Consider the following 15,292-nt stretch of genomic DNA (forward strand, 5'->3'; position numbering starts at 1 on the left):
GTTGTGATTTGGCGCTATATAAATTAAAAAATTGGATTAAGTTAAAATCAAGGATGATCTAATTAGATTTAGATGGCCAAAGGTCAAGGTTACTGTGACCTCATATCCATCCCATTCTTGTGACCACAATATCTCAGAAAAGCCTGTAGTGAATTTCTTCAAATTTGGCACAAACATCCATTTGGACTCAAGGAAGCATCCACGTTTTAGAATTTGTAGCTTCTTTGCAATAACATCCACATCTGAAGGATCATCTACTGTCATGGCTAAAACTTTGTGTTCTATCAGAATCAGCTTTATTAGCCAAGCATGTGAACACTTATAAGGAAAATACACTTGATACCTTTTATTAGATTCCTTCAGAGTCTTCACTACAAATATTATGAGTCTGGACACACCTGGATGAAAACTGCAACTTGACTGGTTAGCAGAGGCATACAACAATACTGAGGCAGTACTTTTAATTGTGAAATGTTTCACCAACTATTGAATGAAGTGCCATAGAATTTGTCTCATCAACAAGGTATGAATCACACATTCATATCCCCCTAAAGATGAATTGTAATAACTCTGGTGATCCCCTCCCCCTCTAGCGCCATTGTCACGTCAAAATTTTGTTTGGTTAGAGTTTGGTTTTTTACCAAATACCTGCAAAACCGATGACATTCCCAGCAGCTGTACTCAATTAACATATGTTAGCATGCTAACATGCTAAACTAAGTTGGTGAAATAGTAAACTATATAGCTACTAAACATCAGCATGTTAGAATGCTGACATTAGCATTTAGCTCAAAGCAGCCCTGTGTCTAAAAGCCTCTCACACAGCAGGGTCTTCTTAAAATATTGTGCAAGCGGAAACAACTATGTCCTCTGATGTAATATACTGTGGTATGAGTCGCTTAAATGTTCAATAGGATAAAGTTGCTTTTATCAGCCTTTGTGAATGCGATTAATCATTGGCGTCAGGTGGGGTATGACAAGTATGGCAGCTGCCAAACCTTGGAATCCGTTAAAAGAGGAAGAAGAAACTAATTTCACTCACATTGCCTGAAAATTGATTATTTATGCTCAACAAATCTCCCCTGGGTAAATAAAGATAGATGTTTTTTTCACAAAACGTAAATATGTATCTACAACATGTGAAATGTCAGTGTAGTCAAGTGGGCGGTGTTGCAAGCTGTTGCTCCTGAGCAGCTGCTAGCCAGGCGGCTAACAATCGAGCCTACAGCTGCAGCAGTCCGGGTTGGGAACACATAAAGGTTTAAAACAGACTGACCAACCTCACGTACTGAGGGAGAGAGAGATAGACAGAAAGCAGTTGGGAGGAAAGGAGCTGTGATGAAGTTTCACTCAGTGTATGGTGAGTAAATTGTTATGCAGGTGCGTTGTATTTTTGTAGTTGGCTAACATGTGTTAGAAAGTATTGTTGTGATGATGGAGGGCGGTGTTAAATTATGGATGATTGCTGTGTGTAGTCTATGTTGTATGGGTGTCTGGTAGATGGGTTACATTATCATGCTGAGAGAGATGGGCGGGGTGGAGACAAGAGCTACGGAAATGGAGCTATTGCGCAAAATGTTCACATTACTGTTATTGTGTACCGTCCAAATATTTGGACAAATTGTACTTTTATGCTTTGGCATCATCATTCTTGAAACTTCCATGCAAGTAAAGCACTGTTTATTTAATTGAATTCAGAGAGCAAGAGGGTTCATGGAGATTTGTCGCGCTGCTGCGTTTCCGAGTTTTGCTCATTACTGACTTACGATTGCAAATGATGAGTAAAAGAAAAAACTGCATCTGTGGTAACAACAACAACAACAACAATAATAATAATAATAATAATAATAATAATAATAATAATAGTAATAATTAAAGCTGCAAGCAGCAATGATTGGGCCCTCGCACCCTTACGCACGTCGGGGCGTGGCTCAGCCGAAGGGCTTTTATTGCAGGCATGCAGATGTGTTCAGGACCGGACTCATCGAACACTGGACGAGAGTTAAATATCATTTCCTGTGTCCTATGTGGTGCTGGAGAATACCCATTAAGTAAACATCATGTTGCTGTATATCAACTGTAGACCACACCTTGAAAAATTCATGTGAATCAGATGATGTTTGTCATATAAGGCTGATTTCCTGTTGTCAGTAGGTGGCGCTATGACTACGACTCAATATTGTCATGTAGATGTGTTCAGAATAGGATTCTTATCAAGCATGAGGCATTTGGTGCAGGTTGGACGATGTACATTAGCAACTTCCTGCCTCATGGTGAAACGTCTAAGTTTGCCGCGTTGCCACAGCAAGGGTATTCAGTGAAAACTCAAGATTTTGATAACATTTGATCACAATCTATTCTACATTACACATGTCATTATGATGAATGCTGTAGGAGAAGTTCATTAAAATACAAGACGTGCAAAATCGTCAAAATTGACCACAAAATTCAAATTGGCCAACTTCCTGTTTGGTTTAAGCTATGGGTTCAAGAGACATTTTTGTGCGGCCTGGCATGATACATGTGTGTACCAATTTTCGTACATGTAGGTTTAACATGACACTGGGGTTGCTTTGTTGAAATATTGTAGAGGGCGCTGTCGAGCCATTCTGCCACACCCATTAAGACCTGTCGTGTGTGCAAAGTTTTGTGAGTTTTCAAGCATGTCTAGCTCCTTAAAAACAGCTTCGTATTTTGTGGCAAACAATTTGTTGCCATGGCAACAGCTTCTGATGAAAACTCAAAAGCTTCAAAAGTTATCATCATCAAGGTCTTACACCTCGGCTGACCAAATTATTTATTTCTGGCTAACCTGTTAGGAGTAGTTAGCAAAAGAATGGCACTTACGACTTCCTGTTGCCAGTAGGTGGCGCTATGGCTATGACTCAATATGAGCCTGTACTTGCCTTTCATACCGGGACCCTTATCAAGCATGGGAAATTTGGAAAAGATCTGGTCATGCAGAGTCAAGTTATGACACTTTCTTTGTTCATGGCGAAACATCGAAATTCGCCGCGCCACCATAGCAAAGGCATCTGGTGAAAACTCACCATTTTCACTATATGGAATCATCAAAGACTTAAGGTTTTTCTGACCAAATTTAAGATGGATCTGTTCCTCCTGCTTGGTACAACTCATAAAAGTACTGAACATGTAACTTCCTGTCGCCAGTAGGTGGCGCTATGAATATGTCTCAATATTGACAAGAGATGTATTCAGGATGGGACCCTCATGAAACATGAGAAATTTGGTGCAGATTGGACAATATATATCGGAGTTATAAGGACTTCCTGTTTCATGGGGAAACATCAAAGTTTGCCGCGTCGCCATGGCAAGGGCACTCAGCGAAAGCTTAAGATCTTGATAACTTTTCATCACAAAGGTCTTAAGATGAAACTGACAAAATTTGAAGTTGGTGGGGTTAAATCTCTAGGAGGAGTTTGTTAAAATAAAAGGCAGTCCTTGAATTTTGTTTTATGTGGGAGTTGAAGAACATATCATGATCAAAAATAACTCCCAGATTCCTTTTCTAGATGGCAACGCCATCTAGATTAGCTAAATCATTAGATAATGTGTTTCTAAGGTGTTTAGGGCCAAGCACAATAATTTGTGTCTTACATGTGCCCAGTGAATTTTGTTCATCTACATGAAACTGAAAGGAGGGGTTCAAATTTGAGATTTTCTAGGAGGCGCCATCGAGCCATTTTCCAGTGCCCATGCTCGAGACCTATAAAATATTAAATTTTTCACCACTTTTGATGAATGTGCAAAATTTCATTAGTTTTCGAGCACCATTAGCCGCTCAAAAATGCTTTTCTTCATGGAGTGTAATAATAATAATAATAATAATAATAATAATAATTCCTTGAATTACAATAGGGCCTTCGCACCGCTAGGTGCTCGGCCCTAATTAATTTAGACCCGGCTTCTAATTGAGACTGGCCTTTATTTATCAAAATGTGTAGGTATACCCGGCCAGTAAAAGGGACTCGGCTTTTAAATAGTTTTAAAAGTTTGAAAAGTTTTAGGTAACCGAACCTCCATATTAACATGCTATTTAGTATGCTAACAGTATGTGAATGTTTTTAGTATGTTCGAAACCTTAGTATGAAACCAATAGTACGTGAAGTGCATACTTTTTCCGGGGAAATATTACAATATGAAAGCACTGGACACTACGCCGGCATACATATCCCACAATGCAATGCAGTAGTGACGACGACAATAACGACATAACAGACAGGGGCGGAGAGCGAACAGGGCAATTCTGGCGTAATGTCAGTAACGCTTCACTTTAAGTAGGGTTTCACTTTGCTAGGTGTAGTACATTTTTTAAAATTAGTTCAGACTTTATGTTTGGCACGGTTACCATGGTTACGCGTCTTCAACCGGCAAGGAGGCTGTCAGGAAGTGACGTGATAATTACGGCTTAGTGCGTCCGAAGAGATAGATACTACTGTTAATTCACACAGACGTATGCTGAACGATAGTACAAATATTGAGTATGTAGTGCATAGTATGTGATTTCTGACGCAGCGACTGAGTATTTCTGACGTCATGTCACATTGCAATGCCCTGGTTTTCGCTGAAACAACGACCCTGCGATTAATTGAATTTTATTTTCAATTAAGTTTACGGCGTCCAACGATTATGACAACGAGATAATCGAGATAAAACTATTATTGTGCCGCATTCCGTTTTTGTCTTGTTATAAATCCAGAGCATCGTGTGTCGGAGCAGCCGGACAGTAAAAGAAAAGCAGAGCGTGGTCTTCCTCACAGAGCCAACGTGTCTTCCAGCCGCTCAGCGCCGCGCTTTCTTTCTGCAGTCTGTTATTGTGCACGATTACTTGTACAAAACTGATTCAAAAATTATTAGATAGGTTACGCGTATACAGGGCAGAGAAATCGAAATTCTCCAGGGAGCAACAATCTACCCGTGGAAAGCATGATTCTCTAATAATATACTCCGATTACAGAAAGCAGGTTTCTCGTTCATGTGGCAGTTAAGTAATCAGCTTTCTGGAGAAAACTGACTGTAACATGATGACTCAAATGTATGTTAATACACTGAATGACAAAACAAGTCAATGATTTCAAATGATGTCAAACATCTTGCTTCTCAAAGTACCATGACGAATGATCATTTTAGTATTGATCACTCTCCACATGACATGCATCTCAACAATCAGTATAATAATATTTCAGCTATTTTGGTCTTATGTATGTATTTATTTATTATTTTTATATATGATATGTTGAGTAGTTTTCAGTAGGTTGTGGAAGTGCACTACAACATAGATCTTACTTATTTTGATCTAATTTATTTTATTATATATATATATATATATATATATATATATATATATATATATATATATATATTTATTTATTTTATTTATCTAATTTTTTTTTTTTTTTTTTTTTTACATTTTTTATTGGTTTTTCAGTTGAATTATATGTAAAGTTCAAGGAAACCCACTGTTGAAAAATTTTATTAAAAAGTTCAACAAATGCATGATGTTTCCAAAGTCAATGACTAATCGTGTTAAATAATCGTGATCTCAATATTGACTAAAATAATTGTGATTATGATTTTTGCCACAAGCAACCAGCCCTATAAAGAACTGACAAGAGATATTAGACTCTCCCTTGTTCTCTTTTTTTGTTCCCATTTTCCACTGAGTTCTCTTGACCGTTGCCATCACTGCTCCTGTTGTTAGCTATCAAGAGTGTCACACTAGCAGTGTGAAATTTGAATCTAATGCTTGAACTGCAATAACAGTACTTCCTTCCTGATAGTCTGTATAGAATCAGCCACATGAGGTTTTCCAATTCAAATGCTATTCAAATTGTATATCATAGGAAAAAATTACGCCAGTGTGCACAGAGAAAACAAAAACACCAGCTGTCACCACAGGTATTCATACATTTGTTTGTACTTTTTAAGATGAATCTGGTGATCTTCTATATTTGTGTCAAATCCAGTGAAAATAAGAAAACCAACAATAAACTGATCCTACTGACAAAATATTAGTCTGTGTAACCAAATCCTGATATATTTATACTTCTGTGCCATAGACCTACATTTTTGTCCAAAAACTACTAAAAACACATGAGTGAGGCGCATCTTTGCACTGGGTGATATGTTCCTTCACCACGATAAACATGGCACTGTAGTTTATTTTGAGTCAATCCCACATTCACTGTCTTGCTGTTGTAAAAACACAGGATGGCACCTATGGTGCCCAGCTGTTAAAGAAATTATTTAGCCCTCTGTAAAGTTGACACTATGTCTTTAGTAAGAATCAACAGGCTTTTGAATCTAAAATAAAGCTTTGTAGGTTTGAACAGTGTTTGACCATGCAGGATTTGTAATGACTGGCAATGGCTTCTGCTGCTATCAGGGTTTAAATACCTGATAAACGCTATTTGAACACATAAAATCTAATTTTAAGGCACATTTCAGAGAAAATAAACTACAGTGCCATGTTCATTGTAAAGACGGAATATATCACCCTATACAATACAATAATACAATAGTTTTTGGACAACAGGGACTATAGCTACAGAAGAATAAGCTATCAGGCATTAGCTACACAGCCCAATACTTGTTAGTAGGATTAAGTTGGTCTTTTCATGGGATTTGACCACAATAGAAATATAAAATATCACAAGACCTATCCTGTAAAAGCTACATTAATTACTACAGTGTTATATTGACTATGCACAGGATTTCTCTCACTATTCAGCTGTTGCTTGACATCATTCATTCATTGTTTAAATTACACTCATTGTTAGCTGTTAATAAGAGTGCATTAGCAAATTATTTATTAGCTAGGTAATATTACTTGTTGACATACTTAATTCTAGCTAACACGTAGCGTACTTTGTTAGCAAATAGTTTGTTAGGTACAGTAGGTAGTATTAGCTAATATGTTAGTATTTCTGTTTTATTGATGCCAACATTTGTGTCCAGTCTTTTTAGTTCAAAATGTCCTCTTTCTGTATCCATTGCAGTTCAGCAGGTAGTGTCCAGGGAAACACTGCCTCAGATATTCACTTCTGTTTAACCATAGAATTCCTTTTTGTACAGAATGAAGATTTTGTCGTCAATCTCCTACAGTGCAGTTGCGTTAGGAAATTATCTTTTCAATGCCTTTTTAATGTACATATGTGATGTACGTTTTTTTTATTAGATAGACTTACAAAAATCTGAACCTGTCCTTTATTAATACACTTGAAAAATCCCATCATGCATTCAGTCATGTGCTCAGCACGACCTTAGTCTTCTACATCTGTGACCTCCTGACAAGCATTTCTTCTAATCAGGTCATTCTGTATATTTTTAGACATCCATCTACTGTACCAGTCGGTTGCCAAACTCTCAGGTGATATTCTGAGAAGCTGCTTTGAAAGTGGTTTGACAGTTTGGAGGTTGCTTGTTTGTCCTAAACCATGACTGCCATTTTGACGACAACATTATAAGTCTCTGTTTGAATAAAAAAGCAACGTTGTTTGGGTGATAAAAAGTACAAGCCAAAATGAAAAATAAATCGGTGTAATTATATTTGGTGTGGGTGTTTTTGGTTTGTCTCAAGCAGGTAGCTGCCGGTCTGAAATGTGAAGCCAATGCAGAAGTGACTTAAACCTGCATTCTCTCTAATGGCCAGCAGGGGGCGACTCCACTGGTTGCAGAAAGAAGTCTATGAGAAAATGACCCTACTTCTCACTTGATTTATTATCTCACTAAACACTTTCCTAATGAGTTTATGGTCTCAATCACTAGTTTCAAGTCTTCTTCAATGCATCATGATGTTCATTTTGTAAATGATGGTCCAATTTAGAGTAAAATAGACGATAAAGTAGGTATGCTTTAGGGCGTGGCTACGTTGTGGTTGTGATTGGCGACAACGTTGATTACGTAAGGTAATCAGGGCGTAACCCCAGATTGACGGAGTATGGGCGCTGCTATTTCACAGTATGTTTTCAGTTCATGAAAGTTAATTGTTACATTTTGGTCACTTAAAAAAACGCTTGTTCAGCGTTTGTTGTGTATTGTGATAAGGACCCTCTAAGGACTCTGCTGTTTAGCTTTTTCGGTAAGTAAGTTTTGTTTAATGGTTTTAAGCCTGTTTTTCGCTAGCGAAAATTAGCATTAGCATTATCACAGTTAACCATAGACTGTAAATGCACAGTGCTAACCAAGCTAGCAGCTAGTGCTATGGTCAGCTCCACTCTCTCGTCCCAATGTCTTCTTGCTTCTGGCTCCAAAACTCAAAGATGGCGACGGTCAAATCGCTAAAGTCGAGGCCTCAAAACTCAAAACGGCAGTCCACAAACCAATGGGTAACGTCACGGTGACTACGTCCACGTTTTTTTTAGTCTGTTGTTTGTCTATAGTTCTGTTTTCTTTGCATCTTACACAACCCAGACAAAAGTTTCTGCTAGAACAAGTTTTACTAATTTTGAAATCTGAGTGTCCTCACATTCTTTACATACATGTTAACAATTCAAATAACCACATTAAAGCACCCAAACATCTGGTTGATCTAGTCTAAATAATACCATGTGTGAATGCTTATCAGTTTTGAAATCACTGTGGCTTGTGTAGACATACTGGTAAGTCTGTCTCAAACTCATTCATTTCATTTTGAAACTGGACACAAAAAGTATGACTTAAACAAACAGCAGCATGTCTGGGAGTTGTGGGAAGAAAAAAGTGGATTTTAGGGACAACATCACATGGCCAAAGTAATGTGTAAGAAAGGAACACAGATATTTAACTCAATTCTTAGGAGGGTTTCATGGAAAAGTAATTATGTACTAATTACAGGGCTAACTGAGACACAATCGGTATACTACAATTCTTTTAGTCAATACACATCATGTCAGCGGGACATACAAAAACTGTGTTAGCATAAAACAAACAAATAGGATGAATAAAGTGTACAGAAAAAAAAAAGAATGTTTATTTGGGTTTAAATATATCTCTGGTTATCTCCTACTGGTTAAGGCACAGGCAACATAAACACAATGTCCACAGTTTGATTCTGGCAGTGGAGCCTTTTTGCATATTGTTCCATCTCTCATCTTGTTTCCTGTCATCTCTACTGTCACTATGAAGACATAAAATGCCTAAACATGTTAGCTGTGGTTGTTGAAGAAATCACTCATTCCGTGAAGGATGTAAACATTTCAGTCAAAGCCCCTCTATAAATTGTTTTTTCTCAGTAATCTGGTTGTACAGAATTGCATGTTAACTCGTGAAAGGGTCAACTGTTGCAGCTCAGCACCCAAAGTGCTGATTGCTTCGTGGGGACAGCCCATTTATTTAACTAAATCACTCAACAGTGAAGAGATGTGATTCTTAAGTATTATCTGATAGTTGGTCTGAAGCATATAGTATATTTCCTTATGTTGGTGATATCCCCTCACAAGCACAGAAATTCAACGTAGTGAAATGGAGGATGTCTTATTTTCCACCAACAGTAAGTAAGCAAATATATTCAAATCACTCATTCAGTGACTTCATTCAATGGTTGAACGAATGCTTAAAGGTCAGAAAAACTTCTACGTGATGTGAAACGAAACCAGTATTGCAACAGGGAGCTAAAACAACCAACACATCATTTTTGAAAACAGCAATTCCTATCAGATGATGAATTGAGTCAGATCTTCTGTCATCCTCCCTTTTGCACAAAGATGAGGCACAGAGGGCAGGTCTTCCCACCCCCCACCCATTACCACACACACACAGACTACAGGCCACCCCCACACAGAAGAACCAAGGCAACCAGCACATTTACAAGCAACTTACTGTCTACACACTCAGGGCAGAGGAAGGATCAGATAAAAAAACACTCTATCACGCCCTCACAGATATTCTTACTGAGACACTCCACGCGGAGGCTTTGACTGTTTAATTAAGGAGCTTTTCACCTCCTGTCCCCTGAAGGAAAAGTAAACGGGTAACTTCAACCAGAGAAGAGGATCTGTGGAGCAGAGAGGACAACTCGGAGAGAAAAGAAGACTGTCGCTGCCTCTCTGTCTTGGATTCACACACAGATATTTTATTTTTCCGGTAAGTGTTGCTTCTCAGTCAAGTGATGGTGTGCTTGCCCCTCCCTCCTTCCCTCCCTGTGTGCATTTCAAATCTATTTTTACAAACGGTGACTTTAGAAATATGCTAGTGGGGTGATTCACTTACACAGTGCTTGTTTTAGATGCAAGATCAACACTTGAAGGGTTGCATTTGGGCTCATTCCTGTGCTCTTTGTGTTATATATTAAAGCAGTCAGATAGAGTGTGACAAATGACAGCAGGACAGCATGAACGTGGCAACACCTTAAGTCAATAATCTAAGTGAATTGAGTCTATAAGCAAACACAAGAATGAATGAATTCACCGCTTCAAAAGAAAACTAGAGGAATATTGAAAGAAGGCTACATTTTTTAAAATAATACTGTCTCGCACACAATACCTTAGGCTGGAAAAAAGGTCTTATCAATTAAGCACAGTCTCATTGTTGAATGATGATTGTGCACCTGTCACACGAGTCCTGTCTCTATGGGGATCTGAATCAAACAGTTCAGTTTGCAATCTATTGTGTCTTTTCTTTTTCTTATTGAGCAAATGAGTCCCGCCTCAGCGTTGGTTTGTCAAGCTGTTGTTAAGAGTATAAAGTATATAACTCAAAAACATATATGTTATAAAATATAGTAATAATAGAAATAGTGGTAGTGTGTGTATCTTAGAGTGGATGGAACCTATTAGCTTTTCTACTGTACTATATTCTTATCTGTGTATGTTATTATACAAACAGCAGACACATGAAGGCATGTTATGGGGCTGGACAGCTGGTTATGCCTCATTCTTAAAGGGCCGGTTCAACCAAAAAATATTTTTCTCCCTAACTTATGTTAACCTATATAGTATATCTGCACGATCAGGTAGTTTTGGTTTAATTTATTCTGTTCTTTTCAGTTTTCTGCTTCCCAATACTATGGAGGCACTTAAAGCTTTCAAAAAGTAGGTGTAGCAAAAACAGTCAACAGCAACTTGTTTTTCTGGAAACTGTGTCAATATTCTTTGCAACTACTTCCTACTGAAGAATAAGTCCTGTGTATGAAACAGTTTGAAATATGTACTCTAGTTTATCCAGAGTAACAGGGATACTGTTCCTAGAAAGCTGAAAGCTGTGGTTTTTAATGTAATTTTTCAATGCTGTGAGAACCATGTTGTGTTCAGAGTGAAGGCAGAAACCTACCCAAACTCACTATGTTGTTAGTTACCTCCAGAGGTAAGTGTAAATTGGGTGAGTAAACCTGCATCAATAACATAATCAGAAATCCTCCCTTATACTCTCATATTCATACATGCGTGGGTCACAGTTCAGGTATGTGTTCTTATCTCCTTACTGGCCTTTGAAAGTCCATCACCCTCTATCAAATTGCTGACAAGAGTAAGCATATATAACAGATAGATCCTTTATTAAAGCCAGTCTGTAAATTAAGGTATTTGGCCTTGCAGGGAAGAGTGTACTACATAACAAAGTACTGGGTGTATACAGTAATTGAGCAGGAGGCTAATGTGAACCAGAGGTGAAGCAGAGTTTCTCATTATCAGGCTGACAGAAAAGAGAGCCATTCTGAGCCAGTGACCCCATTAGGCACAGGCCATCCAATGATGTTTAAAAAGCTCTCGGGGTGCGGTGGGAGTCCCAGGCCCCGGGCCCATCATGATCCCCCCTTGGTTTTAGCCCAGGCCCGGGCGGAAGCAGGCTATTCTCGTCCCGCATTGTGCTGCAGAGCTATTCTGGCGCTGTCCATTGTGTCCGAATGCTTTCCATGACTCTCAGCGATTTCAGTGGGTCCGCACCTTAAACCCCTCCATTATGGACCAGCTTGTATTGCAACATTTGCTGTGTTAGCTTTTGCATTCAGTACACCCCACCCCACCCCCACACCCACCCACTAACTTTTGACTTTTCAGCTAACGTTACTACTCCTGCACATAAGCAGGAGCACATGCTTTCTCTTTCTGACTGATAAACAAAAGTGTGGTCCTCTTTTACTGTGAGAAACATATTTAATTGAATCAAAAATGTCAATGACATCCAGAGTTGATTCATGTCTTAAGTTGATTGCAGATCATCAGATTTATTAATAGTCATCACAGAATGCTGCACTAGACAACACATCAAGAAAAATTAAGAAAATCATGACCCAGCATGAGACCAGATGGAGCAAATAGGGAAGGTATTGGTTAAGCAGCAATTGAGAAAGTATGGTGGGTTTTTTTTACATTTTCAATTCCCCCTTTTGGAAGAAAAAGAAGCTGAGGTTCTACTCTCTTCCACATTTGGTTTCATCAGTCATCAGTCGTCATGAAACTGTGTCACCACAGCAAATGTGTTCTCTTTTCTCAGAGCTTCGAAGTGACAGCCTCATGGGTGAAAGATGAATGTCCAGCCGCTGGGTGACTGTGAGCGTGTGAGGGATTCTTCTGCGATGGAGGACGTTTCCCAGCAGATCCAGTGACTCCCACCACCACCTTATGCCTCCTGCTGAATGTGGAAAGCCTAGGATGGAAGACCCACCAAGTGCTGCACTGAGGCACTGGAACAACACTCTGAACCTCCACCACCTCTGCCACATTGCCTCCTCCTCACACGCTGATAAAACCAGCTGCTTCACCACCATCACCAACCAGACAGGGACCACCGCCACCGGGTGACAAGATTCCAGGATGTTTGTGAATTTCCGCCGGATACGAAAATGCCAGTGTGTGCAGCTGATGACCACCTGCCTGGTACTGTCAGTGGTGATGGTTTGCTGGGAGCAGCTCGACAACAGTGTCGTCAGCCATGTCAAGTCCTACTCCTACCGCTACCTGGTGAACCGCTTCGCCTACATCAACAAGAGCCTCACCATCCCACGTGAGCAGGCCCGGAGCTTCAGCAATTTCCGTTACCTGCTGGACCATCCAGATAAGTGCACCGGCAAGGACGTCCTCTTGCTGCTCTTTGTCAAAACATCCCCAGAGAACATTGAGAGGCGTAAAGCCATCAGATCCACCTGGGGTAATGAGACCTACATCCAAAACTCCCTGGGAGTGACAGTGAAGGTGGTGTTCGCCTTGGGAGCGCCTCAGACCAAAAAAGACGAGCCCTCCTTGAGCAAGAGGAGCAGGGTCGGTTTTCAGGAGCAGCTCATCCACGAGGACGGTCTCCATGGCGATTTGATCCAACAAGACTTTTTAGACTCCTTCCACAACCTGACACTGAAGCTGATCCTGCAGTTCCACTGGATGCACAGCCGCTGCGCCCACGCCCGCTTCCTCATGACCGCTGACGACGACATCTTCGTTCACATGCCCAACCTGGTGAGCTACCTGCAGGACATGAGCAGCAGAGGAGTCACAGACTTTTGGATTGGTCGAGTGCACAGAGGGGCGCCACCAATCCGCAGCAAGGACAGCAAGTATTATGTGTCCTTTGAGATGTACCAGTGGTTGTCTTACCCTGACTACACAGCTGGGGCGGGGTACGTGGTCTCCAGGGACGTAGCGGACAAAATCTATCAAGCCACGCTGACCCTGAACGCCTCCCTTTACATAGATGATGTGTTTATGGGTATCTGTGCCAATGCTATCGGTGTGTCACCGCAGGAGCACCTCTATTTCTCAGGGGAGGGCAAGGCGCCCTACCACCTGTGTATCTATGACCAGATGATGACGTCACATGGTCATGTGGAGGATATCTATGACCTGTGGAAGGCGGCGACACACCCGCAGGTGAAACAGAGGACCTCTGGACTCATAGGGAGGCTGTACTGCACAGCTGTGAAAATGGCACTGCTTTGTAAACCCTACTATTTCAACACCTACCCCTGCAAGGCAGCCTTTTTGTAGTATTATTCAGGTTTGTGTGTGTCAGTGTTTGAAAGAGAGAGAGCGCATGTGTCATCAATCATAATGAAGTAAGGATCATCGCTGCGAATATTACCTCAGTCCTTTCAGTCGGACACCCATGTCTGTCAGAACACTGGAGTGTGTGTTGGGTGTTGCGAGACACAAAGAGACCAGACGATTGATGTCTGATACTGTTAGTGTGAGATCACCAACGCATCACTGACCTCTGGCCTTGGGCGTTTAGTAATGTGACAACACTGGCTTTGCATTGACAGCAGAATGTGTTGAAAATAGGTCCTGAAAAGATATTGTCCCAACCTCACTCACAAATGGGATTTTAAATCAACTAACTCATTTGTTTTTGCATGTCAGTCAGTCAATTCAGAGAGTACTTCCTCCCTATCTTGGATTTCCACTGCTGTGATACACAAAACAGTTGCAAAAACATTTTCCTATCATGAATGCCACCTCTATCACCGGCAAATACCTGTTGAATTACTTTATTCAAACTATCTATATACTTACAGGATGGTTCTAAAATAATGACGCAAAGCAGAAGTAACACATTTGGACTTCCTTATGTGAGTCAAAATATATAGTCGGTCAGTGACCTGTCAGATCTAAAAATGTCCACACGTCATGAAGTGTAAAATTCCAAACAGTGAGATAAACTGTAGAATAGATGTGTAATTGAACAGGCTTTAGAAACAGTTCCTGTGTTCAAAATTATAATGATGAAGTGTGGGTTCTAAATTGAACTTCATTGAACTTCATAAAATTCATCTTTTTTATGTAACTGAAATTGTGAAACATGTTTTTTAATTAAATAAAATCTCCACTCTGTTCTCAGTGGTGTAAAAGAGTTTCAAATATTGTCAAAGTGCTTCTTTATTATTGTTAGTAGTTGTCATCAGTCATGTTATTTTGTTGGCCAGGAAACATGAGCTCAGGAAACTTCTGTTAATACACTTGGGAACAGCTGAAGATTTTACCTGTTTGACTGCACAACTTTTAGCTTTTTCAATACAACTTCAGCGCTCCAATACATGTCAGAATATCACAACACAGCAGCAGGATCTTTGTTTTTTTCACTAATGATTTCATTATTTGTGATATGTGGCTCTGTGGTGAGGAAAGGTTTGATTCTGCACCCTGCCATTTCAGTTGAATGAGGTTTATTTCCACAGAGATATTCAAATCAGGTGGCTTGGATGCTCTAATGTGCTACGAGGTGAGAAAAGGGAAAGCTGTCTAGTCTGTAGTATCACTACGTTTCCTCTTTATCAAAGGGGAACTACTGATTTTACACATCAAAGTCTGTCTACAGGTCTTTGGGAGTGCTACTGCAGAGGTGAGAAAAAAGGCCTTTTTTAGCTCCA

The 15,292-nt window shown here is 39.9% G+C and overlaps 1 protein-coding gene across 4 annotated transcripts; it reads left to right on the forward strand.

Moving 5' to 3' along the window:
* The first annotated feature begins 1,007 nt into the window (after window positions 1–1,007).
* Window positions 1,008–14,783, forward strand: b3gnt5b (UDP-GlcNAc:betaGal beta-1,3-N-acetylglucosaminyltransferase 5b). Of its 4 annotated transcripts, none has more exons than XM_042429751.1 (3): window positions 1,008–1,086; window positions 9,958–10,083; window positions 12,430–14,783. In XM_042429751.1, exon 3 carries the CDS (start codon window positions 12,750–12,752, stop codon window positions 13,911–13,913), a length of 1,164 nt encoding a protein of 387 aa, XP_042285685.1. In that variant the 5' UTR covers window positions 1,008–1,086; window positions 9,958–10,083; window positions 12,430–12,749; the 3' UTR covers window positions 13,914–14,783. The 4 variants fall into 4 exon arrangements, with proteins under 4 accessions (XP_042285685.1, XP_042285684.1, XP_042285686.1 ...); XM_042429750.1 differs by lacking the exon at window positions 1,008–1,086 and adding an exon at window positions 1,103–1,360; XM_042429749.1 differs by lacking the exon at window positions 1,008–1,086 and adding an exon at window positions 7,945–8,101.
* The last annotated feature ends 509 nt before the right edge of the window (window positions 14,784–15,292 follow it).

This window comes from Thunnus maccoyii, chromosome 12 (genome assembly GCF_910596095.1).
Source record: "Thunnus maccoyii chromosome 12, fThuMac1.1, whole genome shotgun sequence".
Lineage (NCBI taxonomy): Eukaryota > Metazoa > Chordata > Actinopteri > Scombriformes > Scombridae > Thunnus > Thunnus maccoyii.